Source organism: Drosophila teissieri, chromosome 2L, assembly GCF_016746235.2.
Source record: "Drosophila teissieri strain GT53w chromosome 2L, Prin_Dtei_1.1, whole genome shotgun sequence".
Classification (NCBI taxonomy): Eukaryota; Metazoa; Arthropoda; class Insecta; order Diptera; family Drosophilidae; genus Drosophila; species Drosophila teissieri.
This window is the reverse complement of record NC_053029.1, coordinates 1,418,594-1,443,403: the sequence shown is the minus strand read 5'-3', so window position 1 is coordinate 1,443,403 and position 24,810 is coordinate 1,418,594. Positions and strand designations below refer to the sequence as shown.

General features: G+C 45.8%; 1 protein-coding gene across 3 annotated transcripts in view; it reads left to right on the top strand.

Annotated features, from left to right (window-relative positions):
- The window catches only part of LOC122626188 (roundabout homolog 2), a 41,391-nt gene that overhangs the window by 6,784 nt on the left and 9,797 nt on the right, over window positions 1-24,810 (top strand). For 2 of the 3 annotated variants that reach the window (XM_043806351.1, XM_043806352.1), the window contains exons 2-8: window positions 18,875-19,065; window positions 20,194-20,296; window positions 21,451-21,735; window positions 21,839-21,979; window positions 23,330-23,461; window positions 23,624-24,561; window positions 24,646-24,765. In XM_043806351.1, coding sequence (XP_043662286.1) covers window positions 18,875-19,065; window positions 20,194-20,296; window positions 21,451-21,735; window positions 21,839-21,979; window positions 23,330-23,461; window positions 23,624-24,561; window positions 24,646-24,765 — 1,910 coding nt within the window. Of the gene's footprint in view, window positions 1-18,874; window positions 19,066-20,193; window positions 20,297-21,450; window positions 21,736-21,838; window positions 21,980-23,329; window positions 23,462-23,623; window positions 24,766-24,810 lie in introns of all 3 variants that reach the window. The other variant, XM_043806350.1, reaches the window with a different exon arrangement.

Here is a 24,810-nt window from a genome sequence, read left to right as displayed (position 1 = left end):
TCTGGGCAGCCGCAGCATGATCATTAATAAACCGCTGTGAGCTGTCAATAGGCATCAACGTCCAGCGATCTGCGATCCGCAATCCGCGATCTGCAATCTGGAATTTGGAAGCTGGGATCTCTGGGGGATTGGGGGGCAAACTGAAAGCGGGCTGAAATCAACGCGAGGATCAGCCTGACTGACAGTGTTTGGCACTCGGATTGGCTGTGATTCGGTTCCTGTGACAATTGCCAATTGCCTGCTGGCCGGGTGATAACTTCATTTGATCGATCTCAACGGAAATCGCTGCGTTGCGGGAGCCCCGCTCGTTTCATAAACATCATTGCAGCAGTGCAGCCGTGCAGCGCGATTTGTAAACATTCTCAGGGTCGGGGCTGAAAGTCATAATAATAATTGCCCGACCGCAGACATCCAAACACGTCGTTGTCTTATAAACAAAAATTCAATAATGCATAACAAAAAAGGAGCAAGGACTGGAGTACATGGGAACGCAGGAGCCTTTGGGCTGCCTTCGGGACTCTGCAACATGAAATAATGATGATGAAAACGTTGCACATGCCGGGCTGCCGGGATGAGTCGGCTGACAATGATGAGGCATGATGACAGACCAACAAATCGAAGGTTTCGCAGGCTGCAGGCCAAAGTTGCCACTGTTGTATGTTGTTGGTGGTTGTGATGTTGCTGTTGCTGCCGCTCCTTGTCGGTTTCACAATCGACGGCAATCGTCATCGTTACCACAACACAACACAGCACAACACAGTGGAGCACATTGTAAAACATCCACACAAAAGGGCTTAGGTCCGCGAACAGCCGCACTTGCAACTTAGTGGGGGCAAAAAAACGATGCCCGCTTCAATGATGGGAGAATTTGCGTTTGCGGAATGTGTGACAATCATGTTTATGCGTGGCGGTAAATCGAGAACTTACCACATGGCACCTGTAAGTTACACAACGTAGACACTTGATGCCAAGTTCGAGTTTACTCAGTAAATTATATTCAGTTGGCCCCATAAATGATTCATTAATGGCTTCCCTTCTAAAATATGCCATCCAATATTCTCGCTTATCGCCAGCAAATCCTACTCATCAGCTACTTTATCTCCATGCCATTCGCTTTTATTAACGCATAACGCATAAACCCCATTGCAATATCTTCCCTCTGATCCCCTCGAACGCCCATCAATGTTCTGTCTGCCTGCCCCACACACACACAGTGAAAAAAAAGAAGGGGAAAACACGAAAAAAGCGAAAATCTGCCGTCGGGCAGAAATTAATTTTTCATAATTTTTTTGCGCCCTTTCCTGCTGTTGTTGTTATCGCAACTTGTTCGCCAGCCCCGCTGACCCCTCGCCACTCCACGCCACTGACTTTGGCCATGTTTTGTGAAAATACCCACCGTCGGTTGGGGTCAAGGTTGAGTGAGCAAGGGGGGTGGAGGGAGGGGCAAGGGTTTTCGTGTTATTATTAAAGTTGATTGTCAAATGCGGCCCTTAAGTGATTTTTATAGGGCTTTAATTGGGCGAGGACCTCGGCGGCTGGCCCCTTTTGAAGCTGCCCCAAAGGGACATCGGCTGGGAAAAGGCATGCGGCTTAATTACTCACAGTGGCCAGAAGGCAGGAAAGTATCTTTTCTTTTTTCCCCCTTTTTTTGCGTCACTGCAAAGGAATTGCAGCCGGGAGTATCTCATTCAAGGTGCAAACTTGCGCGCGACATTCTGTGTTGCTGCTGTCGATGCTGCAGTTGTTGCAGTTGCAGTTGCTGCAGTTGTTGCTGTTGGCTGACTGTTGACAGCATGACGTGACAACATGCAATGCAAATCGTGTGACACGATGCCCCAAAGGGTTAATGTATAAATTAAATTTTCGCACTCGCAAGGCCGGACGTATCTCTATTAGCCGCGCAGATACAGCTCCGATTCGGATACGGATACAGATGCAGCTACAAGGCGGGTGGGTCAAGAGCCAAGAAGCGGAATGCGTAGGGGAAGCAATAACAGAAGTTTCCTTAGCCTGGCTTAGCGAATTTTCACGCTCTCCCACACACACACGCACACACATGCACATGCACGCACCCAGGAAAACAAAGACTTGGAAAAGCAATAAGTAAGGGAGAACACAAAGACCAGACATAAAAGTTGTATAATTTCGCATTGGCAGGTCTAATCCCACCAGGTAGAGAAGCCCACACACAAAACGCACACCTAAGTCCCCCGAAAAGTATTTATGATTATATACATATATTTCTGGCTGCTGGCTGCTCCTTCGTCTTGGCCAAAACCAGCTGCTTTTGATGTTGTTTTTTCGCTTTTTCGTTTTGAGCAAATTAAATTTTGTTGGCCAAAAGTTTTGGCAATAAAATTTAACAATTCCCCGTCTACAATTTTTACGATTATCTCCGTTGCCGCTTTTGGAGTGGCAACTGGGCGCTGTGGCAACAATTTCCATCTACAATTTCGTTTAATGCGAGACCAAGAAGTTGCCTAATTGTGGCGGGAAAATCTATTCCACTGTCCGCTCGTCCGGAAAATGGCCGCCGAGCAAGGTCAAAGGCAATTCGAGCCGCTCAAGGAGTGGAAAATCTGTGGACTCTGCTGCGTAGGTAGAGAATTCCGATGGTGCAGCGGCATCACAGCTCGAAGAAAAGAAAATTCAGCCGAGCCAAGTCAAACAATGGTGGAAAAACAAGGAACGCATTCCCCGCATGAGCAAGTCATAAATTTTCCCCGAAAAAAATAGAGGAATACAATAAAAGCGAACCCAGCAAACCAACAAAAGGAGAACACGAATCGAAGCAGCATTGAAAAGCAAATAGTCCAAGAAAAGAGGCTGAAAAGGTTCTCCACGGCGACAGAATCCGAACCCGAACCTGAATCCCAATCCCAATCCACAGAGTAGGTAGGCGACCCATCCATTTCCATCTTGCATTCGATGGATAGATAACTGCACTCGTGGGCTGGCCAAGTATCTAAAGTATCTTAAGTAGGTTTCGCCTTAGGTAGTAGAGATCCATGGATGCAGGTGTCATTTGGCCCAGGGCACAGTGTTCACTCGAAGATTGGCTGAAAAGGCGAGGGGAAAACCATATGCCGCGGGAAATTGGAAAGGAAACTGTATTAGGATAAGATATTTGAGGAACTCCTGCTGACAGCGTCCTCAGATCTTTTGTGCAGATGGAAAACGGAAAACTATTCTGTGTGCAGGCAACTCGGAAACCTGTCTTGATAAAAACTAGCCATGCTAGCTCCCATTTTAGCCTTACTGATCAACACATACTTGCACTCTCTAAGTTTTCATGAAAATGTGCCGTTCAGACACAAACTCCGTATGCAGGCACTTAAGTGATCGCTAAACGAACGCATTCGACCAGCCCCGAATCGCATTATTCGCATGCTCACTAAGAGATACTTCCTCTTCGAGATTCCGAGCGGGGAACGCTAAGCCCAAACTCCAGATCGCAGACCGCAGACTCCACTTAGACAAAGCGATCATTCAAATTTCAGTCTTTAGTCAAATTACAGACTCTTTGGCGTTCGTTCCTGGGGTCTCGTATCCGTATCTGTGCAATTTTGCGCCACAAATTTGGCGCCCACACAGATACAGACTCAAATAGCCGAAAATGGCAGCTAATTGGAAGTAAATCGAGTTAAACTTTCTTTCGCTAAGCCGAACAACGAATAACGAAAAACGCCGCGAATTGCACGCATGAGGCCGAGGCATTTTGAGATACATGGTATCTTGTGTTGTGTATCTCATAGTTTGCATAGCTAATTAGCCAACTTTGGCTCCGCAGTTGCCGTTGCTGAAGTCGGTCTTTGATCATTGATCAGCCAGCGACGTCGCAGTGCCAAGGCTAACGAACCAAATGTATCTCGTGGAACGTTCTCACATTAGTCACGCGTTTAACATATTTTCGTTTCGTTTCGTTTCGAGGTCCGTTTTAAATTTAATATATTTCGTACCTGCGGAAAAGGAGAGTATGGGGGGCATGTTCGGGGGGTCCATGTATGCAAATATTTCAAGCTGCAAATCCAGCGTGCGTAACCGGGAAGAGACAACGAAATCATACACTGCACACAAATCTACCCAATTAAAAGATATACTCATGAGTATATCAGTTTATATTAGATTATTTAGCCAACTTCTCTTATGAAATGAATATAGTTGAGATGGTCTTTAGATGAGCAGAGTGTTTGATCCAACTGGGATTCAATCCTTTAATCATGAGTGCATGCCATCCTGTCTAGTCTCTGCTTAATCTTTCCAGATCTAGATCTTCGCCAGACTTTTTCCTCAGTGCTCGGATGCAGATCCAGAGCCAGACCCGTACCCATCTGCATATGCTAAACACAGGGTCCAGCATTGTTTCTGCTCTCGGCTCCTCGGCGCGACTCCTCGCCCATCGCGGGCACTTTTCTTGTATCTGATTTGCGACAGTCAAGTCGCGTCGAGTCGCGCTATCTGCTGCCTTTGGACCCCCTTTTGCCCCGCCTCTGTGCGGCTGGATATGGTAAAGAAGCTTTGGTAAAATGCTAGCGAATTAGGAACGCGGAATGCGATCGATACGTGCAACAGGGAGCAGGCAGCAACATGTTGCACATGCCGCAATGTTGCTGCCACTGTCGCTGCTGCTGCTGCTGTTGCTGCCTTCTTTACCTGTGGTCAAGAGCAACTAAGCCCGATTCGTTTCCCATATTGCTAATGCGCGCAGCTCGGGCCGCAAAGTCGTGCTCTTGGCCACTTGGCCACTTGGGCAGCTGGACTCCATGGACTCCGTGGACTCCGTGGACTGCTCGGCCATGCCAAATGGAGTCTCCCAATGGCAATTAAGGAGCCCAAAACGTTCTGTGTTCTGCTGCCTGTCCGGGGCATGTCTCTTATTGTTGCTGCTGCTGATGTTGCAACTCGCAATTCTTAACGGTAATTATGTTGTTCGTTTTGGCAGGCTGCATTTTGCGTAGCCCTCTGAAATGGATTCAAATTCCCCGGTGGAGTGGAGTGGAGTCGCGGTTCTTCTTGTGTTAAATTGGATTAATTTGACAGTAAAATGCAAATGAGCCAAATGCCAAACGCGAAATGCGAAATGGGAAATTAAACTTTTAGGCTGCCACTCGCGAGGGGAGTACAAGAATTTCGGACATGTTGCTGGCAACAAATTATGCTGCTACTCGCAGGGCCATTTTTCCTGCTGCCTTTTAAAATAATCAACATGTTTTTGGGGCCGCAGTTGCAACAGCAGCGGCAGAGGCAGCGGCAGAAGGGGAGGCACATGTTGCTGCCGTGCAACAAGCAACCAGCAAAGTGCAGCAATAATTTTAAATTGAATTTTTTGCCTTTCCTCCTGCTGCCTCCGCCAAAGTAAAGCAAAAGCAAACAAATCTTTCGGGCAGACAAGTTTTCTCGGTTTCTTGGCGGTTTTCATCCTGCCCCCCAGTTGTGCGGCGTTGGGGCAAGTCTTGGAGTTACTGCTGCCCTTTGGCAACATGCATCACCGAAGTCGGCGTCGTTTTTCATATTTCTGCACTCACATGAGTCGCCGGTTTGCTGCTCTTTTTTTGTTTGCCATTTTTAATTCATTTTCCTTGCTGTTTTTTGCTTTGCTTAGCCGGAGATTGCTTAATCGATTTGCCATGACTCGGGCGCCAGCAGCAACTGATAAATTGTTTTGCCATGTGTTTATTAATTATAGCGAAAATGGAATGTCGGATCTTGTTGGGGGAAGGGAAGGGGAGGGGCGTGCTCTAAGAACTCTATCAGTGGAGGCTCCTCCAGGTGGTCCATCTTGCAAACATGCTACAAACCCGGGAACTCGGTAACCCGCCAACGAGCCCAAACATTCGTCTGTGTGCTGCTCATTTTGGTCATTTACAAATGGAAATTGCATTGATTTGATGTTGCTGCTGCGGGTTGTATCTCCCTCCTTCCATCGCCTGCCTCCCATCGCCGATGATCCGTAGGCCATCCAGCATCCAGTATCCCAGTATCCAGTACCCACTTTGATGATATATTGCCGCCCAAGTAACATTCTTTCCCCTTCGATTGGCCATATTTGATGCCCGGCTACAAGTTACAAGTTACATGACTTTGTCGTTGTCTCCGTGCCTCATGTTGCCGTTGTCTCCGCTGATGTTGCTGCCTTGTGTTGCTGCTTAGAGTTGCTGCTGCTGCTGTTGCTGCTGTTGCTGCTGCAAGTCGCAGAGTTTTTGTTTGCATTTATTAGCATTTTGCCCTTTGCAGTCGCTGTCGCCTGTCAGTTGCCGCTGCTGCTGCTCCCGTGTGTGGCAACATTTTCAATTCAATTATATTTCATGTTCATGTTGCATCGATTTACATTATAATTTGTGTCTGTGGCGGAAGTCATTTGTGAGGCGGAAAAAACTGCAACACAAACTGGCAATCAGAGACCTAAGCCGCAGTGCCAAGCCGTTTAGATATGGGGATATATGTATACTGCCTATTCCATTCCCAAATCAAGAGCACTTCTTGAGCCCACATCTTAATCAAGTTCCCATTCTGGGAAGATTTTCCCAGCCCACCACAATCTCACTCATTAGACTGAATGGTTTTCTGTAACAAATCGGCTCATAATTCCATGATTAGTCAGGCCGGAGCACAGAGTTTTCCCCGCATGTGCATGTGCATTTCCCAGCCAATCTGAAGTGTCGCTTTTCATTGAGCGCATCGAATTTCCCGCGCGATGACAGCTGCTCCGAATATTAAACAAAAATATACCGAAAACGCTGGAAATATTTCAGCAAGTCAAATAAATATTTCATCTGTTTATCTAGGAAGAAAAAGAAAACTTTCTCTGACACCTTTGACTTTGTGCTCGGCATATGGCCAGTCAATCACCCAATGCGCCCATCAATCAATCAATTAGAGCGCTTTTCTCCGAGAAAAGCCCACGTTAAAGTGCGTTAAAGTCGCCGGACTCTTAATGTTTATCATAATAAGCTGAGCAAACAGTTGCTCCCGAGACTAATGAGGGGCCGAGGAAGCGAGTAGCTGAAATGGGGGCGGTAGACCTTCATGATCTAATGTTATGACAGCTCATCAAGTGTCAGCGCAGAATGCTGCCAGCGCCAAAGGAGCAGCTCTCTAATGACATTTACTTTTAACGCTTATTAAATGTTGTGTGTGCCAAAGAAGCTTAAATCAGTTTGTCCCGGGCAAAGAGTCTCGACTGGCCGTTGGACGTTGGACGCTGGACATTAGATGAGGATAATAAGGGTTCGCTTTAATGGCTTTTTGCGCCCCGAAATTAGCTCAAGGGTTGCGGGGAATTCGAGTGCCCCGTTTTAGTTGCCACTTTCTGGGGCTTAGTGGATGTGTTTTAAAAATGTACTTCTTAAATTAGGGAAATACCTTCCTGGAATGGAAGCAGCGCTTGATTCCTCTTTAACCACGAACGTATCTCGTTTCATTTAAAAAGTATCTTCGCAAAGTATCTTCCCCCGTCCGCCGCACCAATTTGTATCTCTTCCGCTCGCGCTTTAATAACAGCAATTTGTATCGTCATCAAGTCTGTTTTCTCGACTCCAATAATAACGCTTAGAATCTGTTGATTTTCTTCCACTTTGGTTGCCCAGTTCCCTGGTTTTTTGGTTGTTTTCTCTTTCGGTGCGATTCCATGGCTCTTGATTAACGTTGTTTCGTTTGGTTTCGTTGCGTTGTGTCGCCTAAGCTGCTGGTACTTCAGTTCTCGGACAATGGACCAGTGCCAAAAAGCCTATTAGCTTTTCGATTTCCCTCTTTTCCCCACTCTGCTCGGGGGCATGGGCCTAAGACTCGGAGGAGGAGGTTCAGTGAACGCTCGGTTCGCCTGATAATTATGCGCTTTTGGCAATTAAACGACATTCGCCCCGCCCACCGCCCCTTTCCACAAGACTCCTCCGGAATGACTGGCTCCAAATATGGCTAGTGTCATAATTCTTGTCAAAAGCCAACCCCCAAGCGACTGAAGTCCGCAGACGACGACGACGACAGAAAAAGCGACGAGGGGCAAAAACTGCATAAACATTGCTGATTGAAATCAACTTTGGCATGAAATCAATCATCGCAAGAGACGGCAACCCTTCTTTCTTCTCCTGCTGTATATACATACATACAATATATATATTTATTCCCATTTTTTGGTTCAAGTCTCGCCGTTGTCCTGCCCGCCGCTTATCCGACTTGGAAATCTCGCCCAGGGCCAATGAGGCTGTTTACTCTTTCCATCTTTTTTATTTCATCGCTAAGTGGATACCCTGAACGCAGGGTATGCCAAAACATTCAGAGCTCTTGGGCAGTGGTACAAAATTAAAAGATATAGCAATTGTTAATGGGATAGTGTATCGTTAATCAAAAGCTGAAAGTGTTTTTCTGAATTGAAACCTTTCTAGTGCGTAAAGTCGACTAGGCACGTATGTTTACATCTCTTGAACAAAGCAAAGCATCAACTTATTGGTTCTGTAAATATGTGAAATCGATGCCTTTTGTTCAGAAAGTACCACGAAGTCATTGGGCTGGAAATCACAATACACCAGCGATTAGATATTTCATTCGAAGGGTATTTCCTCTTCGACCTCGTGCACGCTATCATCCCTCCATCTTTGCCCAATCCCCTTGGTCAGTGTTGAGTTTCGCGCTTCGAGTGGCCCTGGATTGTGGATTGTGGATGCCCGATTCCCGATGCCCGATTCCTTCGTCTGGCCGCAGGACATGCAACATGTGACATTGAGAGCCCCCGTCCGCTTGGTTAGTGGGCACTCAAGTCGGCGGAGAGTCGAAGAGTTGGAAGGTCGGAACCCTCGCCCCAGATCGCCGGCTTATTTATGATCATAGGCGGACGGGTGGACGGGCATTCGCTGCCGTTTTTCAGCTCATTTATTCATATTTACATTTAACATGCGTTTTTCTCTAACGAAGTCGGCGGCGTAAATCGATATTCAATAAACGACATCTGTGAGCATTTTTTCCCAACTGCCTGGCCTCTGTTTTTGTGTGCTGCCCCAAGTCGACCCTTACCCTTACCCTTACTCTTACCCTGTCCCTGGCTCTGGCCCAGCTCGATAATGATCTCTTTGTTGGATTGGTAGGAAGCAGGAGGATTGAGGACTGAGAGGCAGGCAGGCAGCTGGCAGTGCGGTGCGGATCCGGGGGTTATAGCATAGATGCATATCTGTCAGGGATGTCAAAACGACAAAACATAATTTATGCTGCACATGCGACAGTCCGTCCCATAAACGAGGTTTATGTGCAATTGTTTTATGGCTCTGCTTTGAGACTGGTTTCTTCGGATTCGGGAGCTTCTGTTTTCCTCTCGGTGGCTCCAGATTTCCACGAAACCAACAGGGCTACCTCATTTTCCATGCGCCTCATGATTCACTAATAAATTTCCCTTCTTTCTTCTCTTTCTAGGTAAGCAAAAAACCAAAAAACCAACTCATAACGATCTGTTTGCTGAGATCTGCTGGCCAGCGGAATGGGAAATTGGAATTCCAATATCAAATGTGGAGCATTTCGGAAACTTTGGAAACTGTGTCGCAGCCATAAATCAGACAAGCCATTGACACATTTCGTAGAGCTTTCGGGTTGTATTTTTAACAGTTCCAACATCTATCAAAAATAATTAATAGAAAACTTGTCGAAATGTCAATGGGCATGACAAATGTAATTAATTTGAAGGCACGAGAAAAATTGACAAATTATGAACTTTGCTGCTTTTACATCACCCAAATGAATTTATTCTGGTTTTTAAATCGGTTTCAGGTTTCGTTTACCGCACAATGCGAACTGTGAAATTGTTCAAATCGGCTTATGAAATAGGCAAATTAAAATCTAAATAAAATTCAATTAAGAGATTAGGCTGAATGATTAATTGGATTGTGGCCCAAACTTTTTTCTTGTACTGCGCAGCCATTTTTTCATCTATTATTTAGTTGTCACAATACATACTCTATTTGGGTCGGGCACATCGGTTTCGATATGAGATCATACGAACTTTGACAGGTGATAATGACAGACTTGATGGCATTATATGTACTTTATTCCTTCGAGGGTGCGATGACTTGTAGTTTTCTGGGGTTGTGCACTCAGGGTTACAAATACGGCATTTGAGGGAGTGACTCCATGTGTGTAAATAAGCTGCAGAAAGTGGCAAATATTTGAAGTACAAGTCCAGAGTATCTGTAGAGTATCTTAAGCGCGATCTCCCACCGTTCTCACCTTCATTATGCACAGCATTCACCATACATCATCTTTATCACTTCATCTCTTGACAAATGATCCCATATTATAATGCAGATTTCGGATTAGCATAGCTCTTAGCTGACTTCATAATGCTTGTCTGGGTAGGATAAGGTTCAGTTGTATTATTATTCTTTTTTTTTCGGTTACATCATAAGCCAGTTAAACGTTCTCTTGGCCAGTGCAACTTCTCAATAAAGCCAACTGCGGCCCACTCAGAAACCCTTTTCCATTCACATAAATGGAGCCGAAAAAGGAAGGGGAAGGCGAGATAGAAAACGAAGATATAAACTATATAAAAGAGTTGATAAAAAGCCGAGTAAAAAATATGACATTGATAGTCGCCCTTTCGCAGCCATATGGGTCCTGTGCCTTTTTGCGTGCACCTCTCATATATATTTATGACTGGGGACTGGATGGTAAATGCTCGGGATGGAACCTTTAAAAGGATTTCAGTGTTTTTCATTTATGAAATTATTGATAAGAGCCAAGCCGAGTCGAGGCGAACTGCCGAGCTTTTTGTGGCGGTTTCTTTTTTTTTTAGCTGAAATGCATATTTTGCTGATAAGCGAAGTGAGTGCGAGGAAACTTGGATCCCAAATTCCCCATGGCGGAAAGTGGTTTTCCTCCCGCCCGGCGATAAGAAAAAACGCACACACTCACATGGGACTCGAATGTCGAATTTAATTAACAGCGCAAAAGTCGCACAAAAATGGAGCAGAGCAGAGCGGAGCGGAAAACCCAGGAAAACCCCTTCAGACAATGGAAAAGTTGCTCCATAGAAAGCGGTGAAAAACAGGGGGGGGAGTTGGAGGTCTGGGAATTCGTACCCTGTGGCGCCAAATTAACAATATGCGTACAATGTGCGAAAAAAATCTGAGGAGCCAAGAGCAGAAGCAGGAGCCAACCAAAACCAAAACCAAAGCCAAGATGGAGCAAGTGAAAGACCGACGACTGTCTGGTCTGGAGCATTTTCGCTGGCACCTTCGGGCGATTTGGCTCATTAGCGACTCCGGCAGACTCGACTCCGCGTGCCCCGGCATAAATTTGACATTGAAAATGCGAGATGAGAGCGCTGCAGACTAGACAAATGGCTCCGGCGACAGTGGTTAATATCGCTGGTTCTGGGGAAACAGAAGGAAAAGCCTGAGGAAAAGCTTGGCTTAGTTCATTATATTTTCAAAGCATTTACAACGTGCTCATACCACGGTGGCCAGCATCTCAAGTCTGGAGTCCTCAGCAGGGAACTCGCCTGCGGTTTGCCTTCTCTTGTTTTGCCTAATCAAATGCTGCGCCCAACGGGATTGACTCCGGATGGAAGGAGAATAAGGAGTAGAGGGTCCTTGAGGGTTCATCTGGGTGCAGGGATAGAGCCATATGTTCCCCTTCTGCGTTTTAATATGCGTGTTTGGCCCAAACAACATTTTGAATAATTTATTTGATTTTTTGATTTCTCGAACATTCCTTTTTTTTTTCTTTGCTGTCGCCGTAATAACGAAAACAATAAAAGCCAAAGCCGAAGTCATCGAGGGGAAAAGTAGGGAGCAAGGACATAAGCGTATGAGTTTCCCGGAGCTTGTTGAAAATCCTCACATTATGGCCCGTAATCCCTGTTGGTTTATTGCGGTTTTTATTGCTGCCCCGGGTTCCGTTTTTGGGCAAATATTTGGCTGCTCTTTCCTTGCAGTCCCAGGAACCAAGCAGAGTCCCATTCCTCCGAGTGTTCTTGCCCCGATGTGAATATTACATAAATGTGATAATGATTTATGCTGCCCAAGTCTGCTTTCTGCTTTCTGCTTTCTTTCTTCGTTGGGTTGGCCCACATCCGCCGTGTTGGTAGGTAAATACCAGCATTTAAATAATTGGCAACCGGGCAGCTTCCGCTGCAGGATGTTGTTGTTCTTGTGAAACCCCCGCCAGGTTTTCCTCTGTTCCCCCCTGTTTTTCCTCCCGACCGACTAAGCAAACAAAAAACAACAATAACCAGGAGGCGAAGACGCAGAAGAGCAAACGCAAGGCGCGCAAATACAAAAGCAAACAAATGTAAACAGAAACAATGAGTAACAAATTTTCCCGAAACATTGACTTTCGAAAGCAGCGCAAAGTGTGGCGACTCGGAAATTCTCTAAATTTCCTTTGTGGAAAAAATAGTATCTACTTCATAGTTATACAAAAAAGTATTAAGATCCAAGAACGACTTACATTCAGCCTTTAAATTTGTGTGTTTTTTTTAATCTCCAGTACATTGACTTCATGACTTCACCCATCAATATTTGGCAGCCAAAGTGAGGGAAAAATAATAAGCGTATTTAGTCTGCACAAAAGCAAGTCGGTAAACACAAATCCGGAATACCCACATACGGAAACAAACAACACCCACTCCTCTCGCTTTTCACCATTTTCTTGTACAAAAGCTTAAGTGGCAAAAGTTGTGCAAAAGGCTTACGAACTCCTCAGCTTTTAGAAAGGATACCCCATTTTGCGAGCTGGCTGCCTGGGCGAGTTGCATGCCCATTAAAAATTAAGCATTTCAGCATAAATAAATAAATGCTAGCAGAAAGTTGAAATAGCAGCTACACAGCAACCTCCATCAGCTGGCGGCAAATCAAAAACTTTGCTCTTGCTGTTGCTTTTGCTGTTTGCTATTTTGCTGTTACTGTTGCCTGAGAAGTCGCGCTGCACTAAAAGCTTATAAATTATTGTTCAGTTTGTTGTTGAGCCAATGCAAAAACAATAGGAACAACGACAACAACATCGGGGAAAGGAAGAACACTGGAAAAAGCAAGTCTACAGGCAAATTTATTTGAAAAGTAATTGCAGTCGTTGTTCAAAGTGATAGATAGATAGAAAGACAGATAGATAGAAAGATGCATAAATTACTTAAAGAAGAAATGGTTTTCAGAAAGATTTTTTTTCGGTGCACGAGCAAAAGGGAGCACCGAAAATCAGAATGGCACTAAAACAGGAGCAGGACTAGCTGCAGCTCAGTTAATTTTTTAACAGACCCTCCGCGCCTGACGTCACAGTTCACATCAAGGACTTCCAACCTGTCGCTCTCCCCATTTTTAAAAATGTGGCAAAATGGAAGAGGCAAGCGCAAAAAGGAAAATGGAAAATGGTATGGTTGCAGCAGTACTCAAGCTGCCACAGTTTGACATTCTGTGATTTGTGGGGCCGAGCGGCGAAAAAAACTCTTACTTTCTGACGAGGGATAAGTAAAGTTTATTTGTACTCGAGTTGAATAATTTCAATAATGGATTTTTGAACATTAAATGCATATTAATGAAGCAGTCTGGAAACTTAGTTCAACTTCATCTCAGTGGCAGTACGACGATATACAGCCGTGGACGTATAAATAGCACACATCAGAACAGTAACTTTAGATCGATTATTTCAGAAGTATTTGGCTTTCGATTCCAAAAATTTTGATGTGAATTGATTATTGCTCTCTTCTAGATGACGTACAACCCAAAAATTTACCATTATCATTTTTTTCTTCTGCTTTATGCTTAATTTTCGTTCGCGAGCGATTATTTAGCGTGGTCACAGAAATAGCACACTTTAAAGAACTTACAGCAAATTCCGTGTAAAAAGTGGTTTTTCTAAGTTTTTTTTCGTGATTTAAAAAATTTCGTCAACAAATTAATGTAATTTAATACAAAAGTTAAAAAAATTGGTCGAGGAAAGCATTGTTCAGTTGAAGAAAGGAGGATGATATTCAACCTAACTGAATCTGGCAATACACCTGCTGAAATTGCCGAAATAATGAAATGTTCGAGGAAAATGGTATATAATGCACTAAAGGTAGTGAAGGAAAACACAGCATATTTGACCAATCAAAAAAAACGCAAACCAAAGCCACGAAAAACTGATCCGCGTACAGATATGCTCATAGTACGGAAGAGCAAGGCGGATCCTTTCAAGTCCTCCCGCGAAATTTTGGAGGAAATAAATAAAGAATGTGGCACAAATGTATCGAGGAAATTAGTGGCAAGAAGACTAAATGAAGCTTCCCTCTTTGGACGCATCAGCAGAAAAAAACCGCTCCTGTCAAAACGCAACATATCGCAACGATTAAGTTTCGCACGGGCCCACCGGGATAAGGACCTGAGTTTTTGGAAAAACATCCTTTGGAGCGATGAAACAAAAATTAATAAAGTAGGACCCGATGGGAAAACATTTGTTCGTCGTCCAAAAGGCCAAGCTCTTAACCCCAGGTACACCATGAAGACTGTTAAGCACGGTGCCGGTTCCATTATGTGCTGGGGTGCATTTTCCTGGCGAGGTGTGGGTCCGCTTTACCGGATCAATGGCGTAATGGATCGCTTTATGTATGTGGACATTCTCAAAAATCAAATGGAACCATTTACGTTTGAGAACATGCCTCTGAAATGGACATTCCAGCACGACAACGACCCAAAGCACACATATCGTGTCGTTAAAAAGTGGTTGAAGGACGAACCCATCCAAGTTCTGGAATGGCCGGCTCAAAGCCCTGACATAAATCCAATAGAAAATCTATGGAACGATGTCAAGGTTATGATATCCAAAAAAAAAATTTCGAATCTTGACGATTTGTGGAAAGGTGTCCACCAAGAAGCCTGGAACTCCATTCCAAAGGATAGATGTCAGGATCTTGTGGAGAGTATGGGTTGAAGATGTAACGCAGTCATCAAAAATCATGGATACTCAACCAAATATTAAATTTGCTTTACATTAATTACTTTTAAACTTATTTTTTATGATTAATTGAAGATATTTTGAAATTGTGCTATTTCTGTGACACGCATTTTCGTAGTTTTTAGTTTTAAATTACCACATCTTTTTTTTTAACATTTATTCATTTTGATTAATTAATTTATTAGTTTATAAGCTAAGCTATGAAGAACGAAAGCTTTTATTTCCAAGAAATTTTTTTTAATTAAAAAAACTATTCAAAAAGATGAACTTCATTTTGTGCTATTTATACGTCCACGGCTGTATATAATATAATATTTATCATACAGAACTTGCAGGTCTGTGAGTGGGAAATAAGAACTCATTGTTGCGCTGTCGAAAACACGGCTACGTACAAAGCCTTTAGCTGGGAAAACAATAAATGCCTTTGCAATAATATACGTACGTAGAAGTTTGTGCATCTTCAATTACCTGAACACATGTAGCTCGTAGTATGATGGTTTTCCGGCAGGTTGCTCCCAACAACTCCACCTGTTTGCCCCCTTGAATTGCGGCTATTCGTTGTTTGATTACAAGTCTTGTGGGTGAGGAACAACTGGCCAGGTTTGCATATGCATATTTGCATTTGCCTTTCGACCAGCTGCTTGCTTACACGTTTAATGTTGCCGTCAGTTGGGAAAGTTGTGATTTTTGTCCATGGTGTGCACCATCTTGCGTATACTCGTGTGTTGTTGACATGCTAATAATGATGCATATTGGCATAAGATGCTTGAGAACTCCCGGACTTCGGACTCCGGAGACCGGAGTCTCTTTTAGCACCTAGAGGCCCGAAGTCAAACAACGGGGCAACAGCAAATTAGCAGAAATGCAACAGCATCAAACAGCAGTGCAAGTTGTAGTTGCAGTTGTGAATGCTTCTCGTCTTCTGGCACCCTCTCTTGGGGTATATAGGTTTTAAGCTGAGCTTAATACTAAGATAATTGTTATGATCCTTTCATACATTTAAAGGTATAACAATGGAACTAGAAATGATACCACCAAAACTTTTGGGATGCGAGCTGCTAATATAACACTCCACCCACATACCAACTTTCATGACGATTCGTTGAGGCGTTCTTGCCAAACCATGACACCCATTCACGAGGTAGCTGCCAGTCGAGTGACACCCTCTTAATGTTCTCGTGTTGCTGCCGGGCTACACATTTCTTTTATGCTTATGTATGTTGGACAAACAGACAAAAACGGCAGCAAACAACAACAACAATATAAGCTAAGATAACAGACAGCAGCCCGCGATTTCTTAACAGCGCCCATATACGAAATGCATTTCCTGTTATTATTGTTGGTGTTTGCCGCTGCAGCCCGCAAAACTCCCCAACACGTTAGTGGCGCATTATGAGTTCAGCAGACACAGACACACACCGCTATCCCCGTCCCTCTCTGCACCCATCTCGCCATCTCTGTCTCCGCCACAGCACCCGTCTCTCTCTCTCTCACTGGGCCCCAAATGTGAGCGCGATTGTTTGCTTAGGTGCATGTGCATGCTTGCATGATTTCATCGCCGGCAGCACTTTTTGCCTCTGTTCCTGTTTATTTACTCAAAACTTCTTTTACATTCTCCGGAGTTCTTTGCGCACGGTGTATGCATGCATAAATTTCCCTGCCACCCACACACAGACACACATGTGCTTACTTTCACCCACATACATAAATATGCACACAGATGCAGAACAAATGAAGAGCATATATGCCAAATGAGCGTAATTAAGTGCTGAGGAAAAATGGGTAATTGTGTGGTACAAGCTGGGGATCTACTGGAAATTTGGTTCAGCATTTGGTTCAGCATTTGGTTCAGACTTTCAAATTTCATTTTAAATCAAATTTGGCGAGCTTATGACTAACTAATAGCTCAAAGCATGCTTAAAGCATGCTTTCCAACGTGAAGGACTGTTAAAAAGTTCTTAATAGCTTTTTTAAAGGATTTTTTTTCATTTTCTGTTTACATATGCTTAAACACAATAAACTCTTGACATTTCCTCGTGAAAAATTCCAAGTGCATCTGGCATTCATTGTTATGCAGAACTCCCAACTCTTTCTGCTCGCATTTTCTCTCAGTTTCTGCCTTTTTACATGCTATTATGAAAAACATCAACTCTTTATTTAACAACTGCCGCAGAGACTGTGCGTGTGGAAAATTCTTGCTGCAAAGTTTACACATTTTACCTGATTTTATTTTTGCATTTCCTTTTGGCTAGCTTATCGAAGTCCTGTCTCCCTTTCGTTTTGCTTTTCTGTGTGGTTTCGTTTGCTTCTGGTGGGATAACAAAAAAATGCTGAAATATTTATTCAACCAGCAGCAGATTTTTGCTTAATTAAATATTTTGTTTGCCGGCAAAGAAAGTTCTGGCAGGTGTTGCTGGTTTGCTGGCAAAAACTGCAAAAATTCGTATACTTTGTGCGGCGCTCTTAATAAGCTGTGCGTTGTTGGCATGACAGAACTATTTGAGTATATTTCATCATTTAAATTAGCACACAAGAGCACAAGAATGTAGCCATGACAACGCAGCTCGGGCAAACAAAGGAGGCAGCACCCTTTTGGACATGGCCGAAATCAGACAATGGCTCAAAGCTCACCACCCCTTTTCCCCCTCTGCCACTTTGAGGGCACAACAAAAGGCTGCTGTCCGGGTGGCAATCACAACAACAACAATGCTCGCAACGGCAGCAACATCAAAAGCCAAGTACAACAGCAATTGACAAATGTCCAAGGTGCAGTCCTTTCATTTCCCCAAGCCTCGTCTCGTCCCCTTTTTTCGGTGAAACACATTTGACAAATGTCATCGTTCATCTGCTGCTGGCTGGGAATAGAATCACTGGATGGATGCTGATTCAGTGATTTCCCACAGTGATAGCGGTGTCACGATGCGATTCGACTTGCATACTGGCCATGCCAGGGCTCAAAGGTCACGCCTCGGGTGTCGAATTGCGAGCAGATCTAGTTACTACTGAAGTGAAACAGTAGGGAGTTAGCCTTCGCAACTAGTTGGCAAACTTTAAACTTTTTAAATAAGGTTAATTATTAACTAGCTAATATACCCAGTTGACCCTCCACATCCCGTGATTTATTCCCCATGGGCAAACAGTGATACGCGCCCATCTCTATTCCTGTTGGCTCTGGTTTCCCGTGACTCTGCTGCGCTGCAAGCTCTCATTACTATCCGCTTTCAATAAATCTGGAAAACTTAATTTCCGGCTGAATGATGTTGCTAACCAAAGGCATTCCACCGCATTCCACCTCTGGCCAGGGATTTACATCGCACTCCTCCTCCTCATCCTCCAGTCCGCTGGGCAAACACACACATTTTTCACCTTTAAGCGCTTTTGTAATTACATTTCAGCTGTTGGTTCGGATCCAACTGCTTTCGCCGTCTATCGTTACTTTCTGCCGCTTGCCGCTTGCTGCTTTTAATAAAGTTTATCTAGCGGAGTCCTTTGTTTCGTCCTTATCGACATGCACGAATTTATGTTTAGTCGGCGGACGGGTCCTTTGTGCCGAGGATGCCGAGGGAGTTGAGGGAGCCGAGGGCGGGCAAATATTTTCATGAAGCTAATTGAATTTGAGAGGAGCAGCCGCCTCAAGTGAAACTCCGCTGCTGCTTAACATAATTTCTGGCTGGATTTTGGATTTTGGGGCCAAGGGGCGTGGAGCCTAGAACGTCTCCTTAATGGCCTCTTAATTGCCGCTGCATTAAGTGACAAAACTTGTTTAGCCGTCAAAGATGAGTTTCGTTTGGGGAACGGGAAATCCCCAGAGATGATCCCACACACACGCGATCCTTTGGAAATCCAACACGCACTCAAGTGGCCTCCTCGGCGTAGGGTTACTTTGCACACATCAATCTCCTTGACGGTGCATATGAAAGACACGATATTAATGAACGCTTCTTCCCCCGTTTCCTTTCCATTCCAGGTGAAAATCCACGCATCATCGAGCATCCCATGGACACGACGGTGCCAAAAAATGATCCATTTACGTTTAATTGCCAGGCCGAGGGCAATCCAACACCCAGCATTCAGTGGTTTAAGGACGGCCGCGAACTGAAGACGGATACGGGCTCGCATCGCATAATGCTGCCCGCCGGGGGTCTATTCTTTCTCAAGGTACGCATCATCATAACCAATCGACAATCAACTCATTCCGCATCGAGTCTATCATTATGGCTCTGCCAATACAGCTGTCGAAGGCGGTGGTGCAGGGGGCGTGGAATTCCTTCATTTCGGCTTGGGTTCCCAGGCCGAGCGAGTCCTACTCCTCGAATGCCATGTGAAACGCAACATTTGTGCATAAGCAGTTCGTGTGTCTTCTGCTGTTTCTGCTTCAGAATTTTTTGGGCCTGGCCATATTATTTTATGGGCTTCCGTCTGGTTGCACTTTGGCCGATAGCTTGATAGGGAAAACAACCTGATGAGCAAACAGAGATCTCTCGTTGGGGTTAGACCCCTGAGCAACCCCTATATCATTTCGTGCGTGCACATTGCGCCATTTCAGCTAACGAGACTCCGCAAAGTCCCCAAACTCCAAGGCAAAAGGGGTGTCGTCTGTCTCTCCATTCTCGATTCTGCCATCAGGCATTGCAATTTCCTCGGACTCTGTTTATATTAAATTCCTACTCGTTTTTTCTTCTTTCGCCGCTATTTTCATTAAATGCAACAAATTCACTCTGCGCTTTTGTTATTGTTTTTCTGCAGATTAATAATGCCTCAGTGGGTCTTGAATTTGTGCTAAATTTGTGTTAAATTTAAATATAAAAAACAAACAACTTGAATAATTCCACACAAATTCTCAAGTTGAGCCTCGAGGCGAAGCTCAAGTTCAGCAATTCACTTTTATTATTGTCCATAACAATTTGTGTTTTTTTTTGTTATTTGGGGGTAAGTCACCCCGATCCCCAACGAGATTCGGTTTGTTGCCAATTAAAATTGAAGTGGCCGAGTGATTAAGGCCCAGCAGCGAAGGATGCTACCCCTTGGGCTGGCTGGCTGGCCCGAATGTATTTTTTAATTAAATTAAATTGCGTATACGCAGACTGGACAACTGCCTACATACAGTATGGGCAGTGCAGGAGGCACATGGCACGTTTCCCTTTTATTTGATTTCGGATGAGCGATTTTGAGACTTTTGATCCGACACGTGACCCGGCCTAAGCTGCCCCCAAAAAACTACTTAAATCTCTTAACTCGTGTGCTTAATAATCTTCTTTACCCTCGATTCCCCCCCATTCCCCGCAGGTCATCCACTCGCGCAGAGAGAGCGATGCGGGCACTTACTGGTGCGAGGCGAAGAACGAGTTTGGAGTGGCGCGATCCAGGAATGCAACGTTGCAAGTGGCATGTAAGTACTGCGCTAATTGGTTGGGTGTTTTAACAGGAGTACAATCTACATGATAATACATCAGTTTTGCGTTTTTCATTGAAATTAATCGTGGCTTAACAAATTCAATTAAACTGACTTGGGTGGCTAGCATAACTTTTACGCAGCTATTTTGTACAGTGCAATGCCGACTTGTTCAGGGTTCAGTTAGTATATAGTTAGCCATATCGAAAGCGACACAAATGCGACTTTGATTGATTGGGCCTCGGAGCAAGCCAACATTTGCAGCTAATTGGAGGGTTGTATTTCTCGAAAAATACCCCAAATCGGGCAGCTGCATAGAAGTCCTCCCCTTTTCGTTCTATTCCACTCCCTTCCTTACTAATAAAGTTAAACAAAGTGAATTTATATAAAGAGAAGTCTTCTTGCCACGTAATCGATAGCCAGCTTATGAGAGCTGTGGGGATTGCGGGTTGTTGGAGCAGCAAAGATTAATTAATCCGGCAAACCATAAAGGATTCCGATTTCATCTGGGCTTAAAGCCATATAAACTTGACCAACTCCCCGATAACCGAGTTGCCAACGTAAAGCCATCGCCGCTGTGTGTTTATTGCAGTGCCTTTGGCGCTCAGTGGAGCGCATTATGCGTTTATTGAAGTGCATTTTACATTTTGCATTTTGCATTTCGCATTTCGCATTTTACATTTTGTGTACGCCAACCAGTTTGCATTTGCGCTCGATAAAAATGCGAGCACAGAAGATGCAAGTGGCTGGCCGGCGAATAAATAAAAATAAGCATTGCAAATGCCATAGCTTATTAATATTTCCGTTGGCTGTTTGCGAAGGAGCGTCGCGTCCGTCCGCTCAAAGCCGTAAACCTGGAGTCCGGCTATCATTACCAAGCTTTTATTGGCATATTGAGGTAGTTGGAGCAGCAGCAGCGGGATCGGGAGATGGAGGAGGAGCCGGAGGGTCAGGTGGACAGGTGGGTTCGGTGGGTCGGGCTTATAAAATATGGAGGAGCATAGCTGTAGCCCGGCAAAGTGGACGGTGCCGCGCGTACACCTGACAGTTATTAATATTGAATCAATCAAAGCTCTTACTCCGGGCGCTTTCCCGTGCCACTTGTCAATCTCACTGCCATTTTCCCCATTTTCCCCATCTCTCCCCACCAGTTCTCCGCGACGAATTCCGTTTGGAGCCGGCAAATACCCGCGTGGCCCAGGGCGAAGTGGCCCTGATGGAATGCGGCGCTCCCCGAGGATCTCCGGAGCCGCAAATCTCGTGGCGCAAGAACGGCCAGACCCTGAATCTCGTCGGCAACAAGCGGATTCGCATCGTCGACGGCGGCAATCTGGCCATCCAAGAAGCCCGCCAGTCCGACGACGGCCGCTACCAGTGTGTGGTCAAGAATGTGGTCGGCACCCGGGAGTCGGCCACCGCCTTTCTGAAAGTGCATGGTGAGTAGTCTGAATGTGCAAGGTTATATGACTAACATATCTTGCCGGATGTCCCAGTTTTTTATTAATATCCCTTTCATATTTACTTTCTTTTCTGTTACAGTGCGTCCATTCCTCATCCGTGGACCCCAGAACCAGACGGCGGTGGTGGGCAGCTCGGTGGTGTTCCAGTGCCGCATCGGAGGCGATCCCCTGCCCGATGTCCTGTGGCGACGCACTGCCTCCGGCGGCAATATGCCACTGCGTAAGTTTCCTTGGCTTCATTCAGCTTCAATTAACCGGAAATGGCCGGGCAGCCATGTTGGCTCTGTCTCTCGTTTCGTTCTTACTGGGGCAGTTATTCACACATGCACAGGCCGCAATTTGAAATGAAATTAAAGCTTTTTGTTTACCCATGGCTCAAGTAGAGTCGAGGGTTCGTTACACACACACAGCACACTGTGGACGCAAAAATAGAAAACAAAACAAAAAGTTAGTTTATGCGGTTGCTTTGGCCAGTGGCTCTTCGTGCTGCCAATTGGCTGCGTTTACGGAGTGCACTGGGAAATATTTCGTAGTTAAAATTATATTGTTCCAATGAATGTTCTGAGTTTACATACAAAGTAGTTTTTGCTTTTCTCGCAGTGTGCAAAACACCTCTGCAACAATATGGCTCCCCATCCAACTGCGTTTGCCGGTTTGTTGTTAGTTTGGGTTCACGGTTTGGGTGGTGCGGTTTCGGCCCAGGGTAGCCACCCTCGCACCACTAGCCACGCCCCCTGTGCGCCCTAGCTGGGCAAACACAACTGTAACTTTTAATTCCGTTAATTGCCAATCTCTGTTGGCAGCAATCAACAATTTTGCTTGCACAACACTCGACTGTTGCAATGTTGTCCTTCAGACGGAGTCGCTCGCCAACCCGAAGGGCAGTGCCACTAACCCCTCGCTGGGGGAGATGACCGCCCATCCCCCGCCTGGTCGGCAATTTTCTCCAGCTAGTTTACGCTTCTTTAAAGACCTCAAAGAAAATAGTAGCAGCAAAGATGCCACAGTCTGTCGTGGGGCAGGGGCAGGGCAAGTGGCAGTGGCAGTGGCAGCTCTCCTGGCTGTCTCGCTTGTTGTCCTAAACTTTTGTTAAGCAAACAATTGGCACAGTGGCTAGGAATAGGAAAGCGAAAAGGTGAGCTGGTGAGCTGGCGAGCTGGTGAGCAGGAGCAGCCACATTTAAAACCTATTTCGCAGTCAGCCAACCAAAAAGAAAGCAGAGTCAGCTTCGCCCCCAAAAGCTTTGTCTTCTCCTTCTGTTTATTGTGCGGCGAAAAACCACAAAAGGTGCTCTTCTCCTGGGGGCGGCGGCAGTTATAGTCTATGTCGTATCTTGTCTTGGCCTGGCTTACTTTGCTGCGGTTATTTGGCTGTGGAGGATACGGCTTGGCCATTTTTCCGCCACTTGAACTACTAACGAAGTAGAAGCCGAGACAGAGACGGAGACAGGCAGCCAGAAAGTTTGTTTTTCTTTCGAATGGTTCTGGGCTGGAACCCAATCCAGTCCACACATCCTCACACATCCGCACACATGATATTCATTTGCCCGATTTGGCCATTCTTTCGACAGGTCGTGTGCACGTACTTGAGGACCGCAGTCTGAAGCTGGACGACGTCACTCTGGAGGACATGGGCGAGTACACTTGCGAGGCGGACAATGCGGTGGGCGGCATCACGGCCACGGGCATCCTCACCGTTCACGGTAAGTTAATTGCCCGACTGCGGCGGCCAGTGTTCCCCGAGTGCACTTAAAAAAAAAGGCTGCAACCAGTTTCATTTTGCTAAACGTTGGATGCCCTTCATTGTTCCATTTCCGTAAGTTGTTTTAGGTGTACTAACATTATTCTTCGCTTCCTCATTGCAGCTCCCCCCAAGTTTGTGATACGCCCCAAGAATCAGCTGGTGGAGATCGGTGATGAAGTGCTCTTCGAGTGCCAGGCGAATGGTCATCCCCGGCCAACGCTCTACTGGTCGGTGGAGGGCAACAGCTCCCTGCTGCTGCCCGGCTACCGGGATGGTCGCATGGAAGTGACCCTGACGCCGGAGGGCCGCTCCGTGCTCTCGATAGCTCGATTTGCCCGCGAGGACTCCGGCAAGGTGGTCACTTGCAACGCCCTGAACGCCGTGGGCAGCGTCAGCAGTCGCACTGTGGTCAGTGTGGACACGCAGTTCGAGCTGCCACCGCCGATTATCGAACAGGGACCCGTGAATCAAACGTTGCCCGTCAAGTCGATTGTGGTCCTTCCCTGCCGAACTCTGGGCACTCCGGTGCCGCAGGTCTCCTGGTTCCTGGATGGCATACCCATCGATGTGCAGGAGCATGAGCGGCGAAATCTCTCGGACGCGGGAGCCCTGACCATTTCGGATCTGCAGCGCCACGAGGATGAAGGCCTGTACACCTGCGTGGCCAGCAATCGCAATGGCAAATCCTCTTGGAGTGGCTACCTTCGTTTGGACACACCGACAAATCCGAATATCAAGTTCTTCAGAGCCCCAGAACTTTCCACGTACCCAGGGCCGCCAGGAAAACCGCAGATGGTGGAGAAGGGCGAGAATGCGGTGACTCTCAGCTGGACGAGGAGCAACAAGGTGGGCGGCTCCAGTCTGGTGGGCTATGTAATCGAGATGTTTGGCAAAAACGAAACGGACGGCTGGGTGGCTGTGGGCACCAGGGTGCAAAACACCACGTTTACCCAAACGGGCCTGCTGCCTGGTGTGAATTACTTCTTTCTAATTCGTGCCGAGAACTCCCACGGGCTATCACTGCCCAGTCCGATGTCGGAACCCATTACGGTGGGAACGGTGAGTTTTGAAAATCATGCGTTTACCCTTATGTTTGCATCATTAATACTTTATTCCCACTCGCATTCCCTCTTCCCTTCGCAGCGCTACTTCAATAGTGGTCTGGACCTGAGCGAGGCTCGTGCCAGTCTGCTGTCCGGCGATGTTGTGGAGCTGAGCAACGCCAGCGTGGTGGACTCCACCAGCATGAAGCTCACCTGGCAGGTATGTAATCGACATCACAGGCGGCTCCATTGCGCCTCCACATCC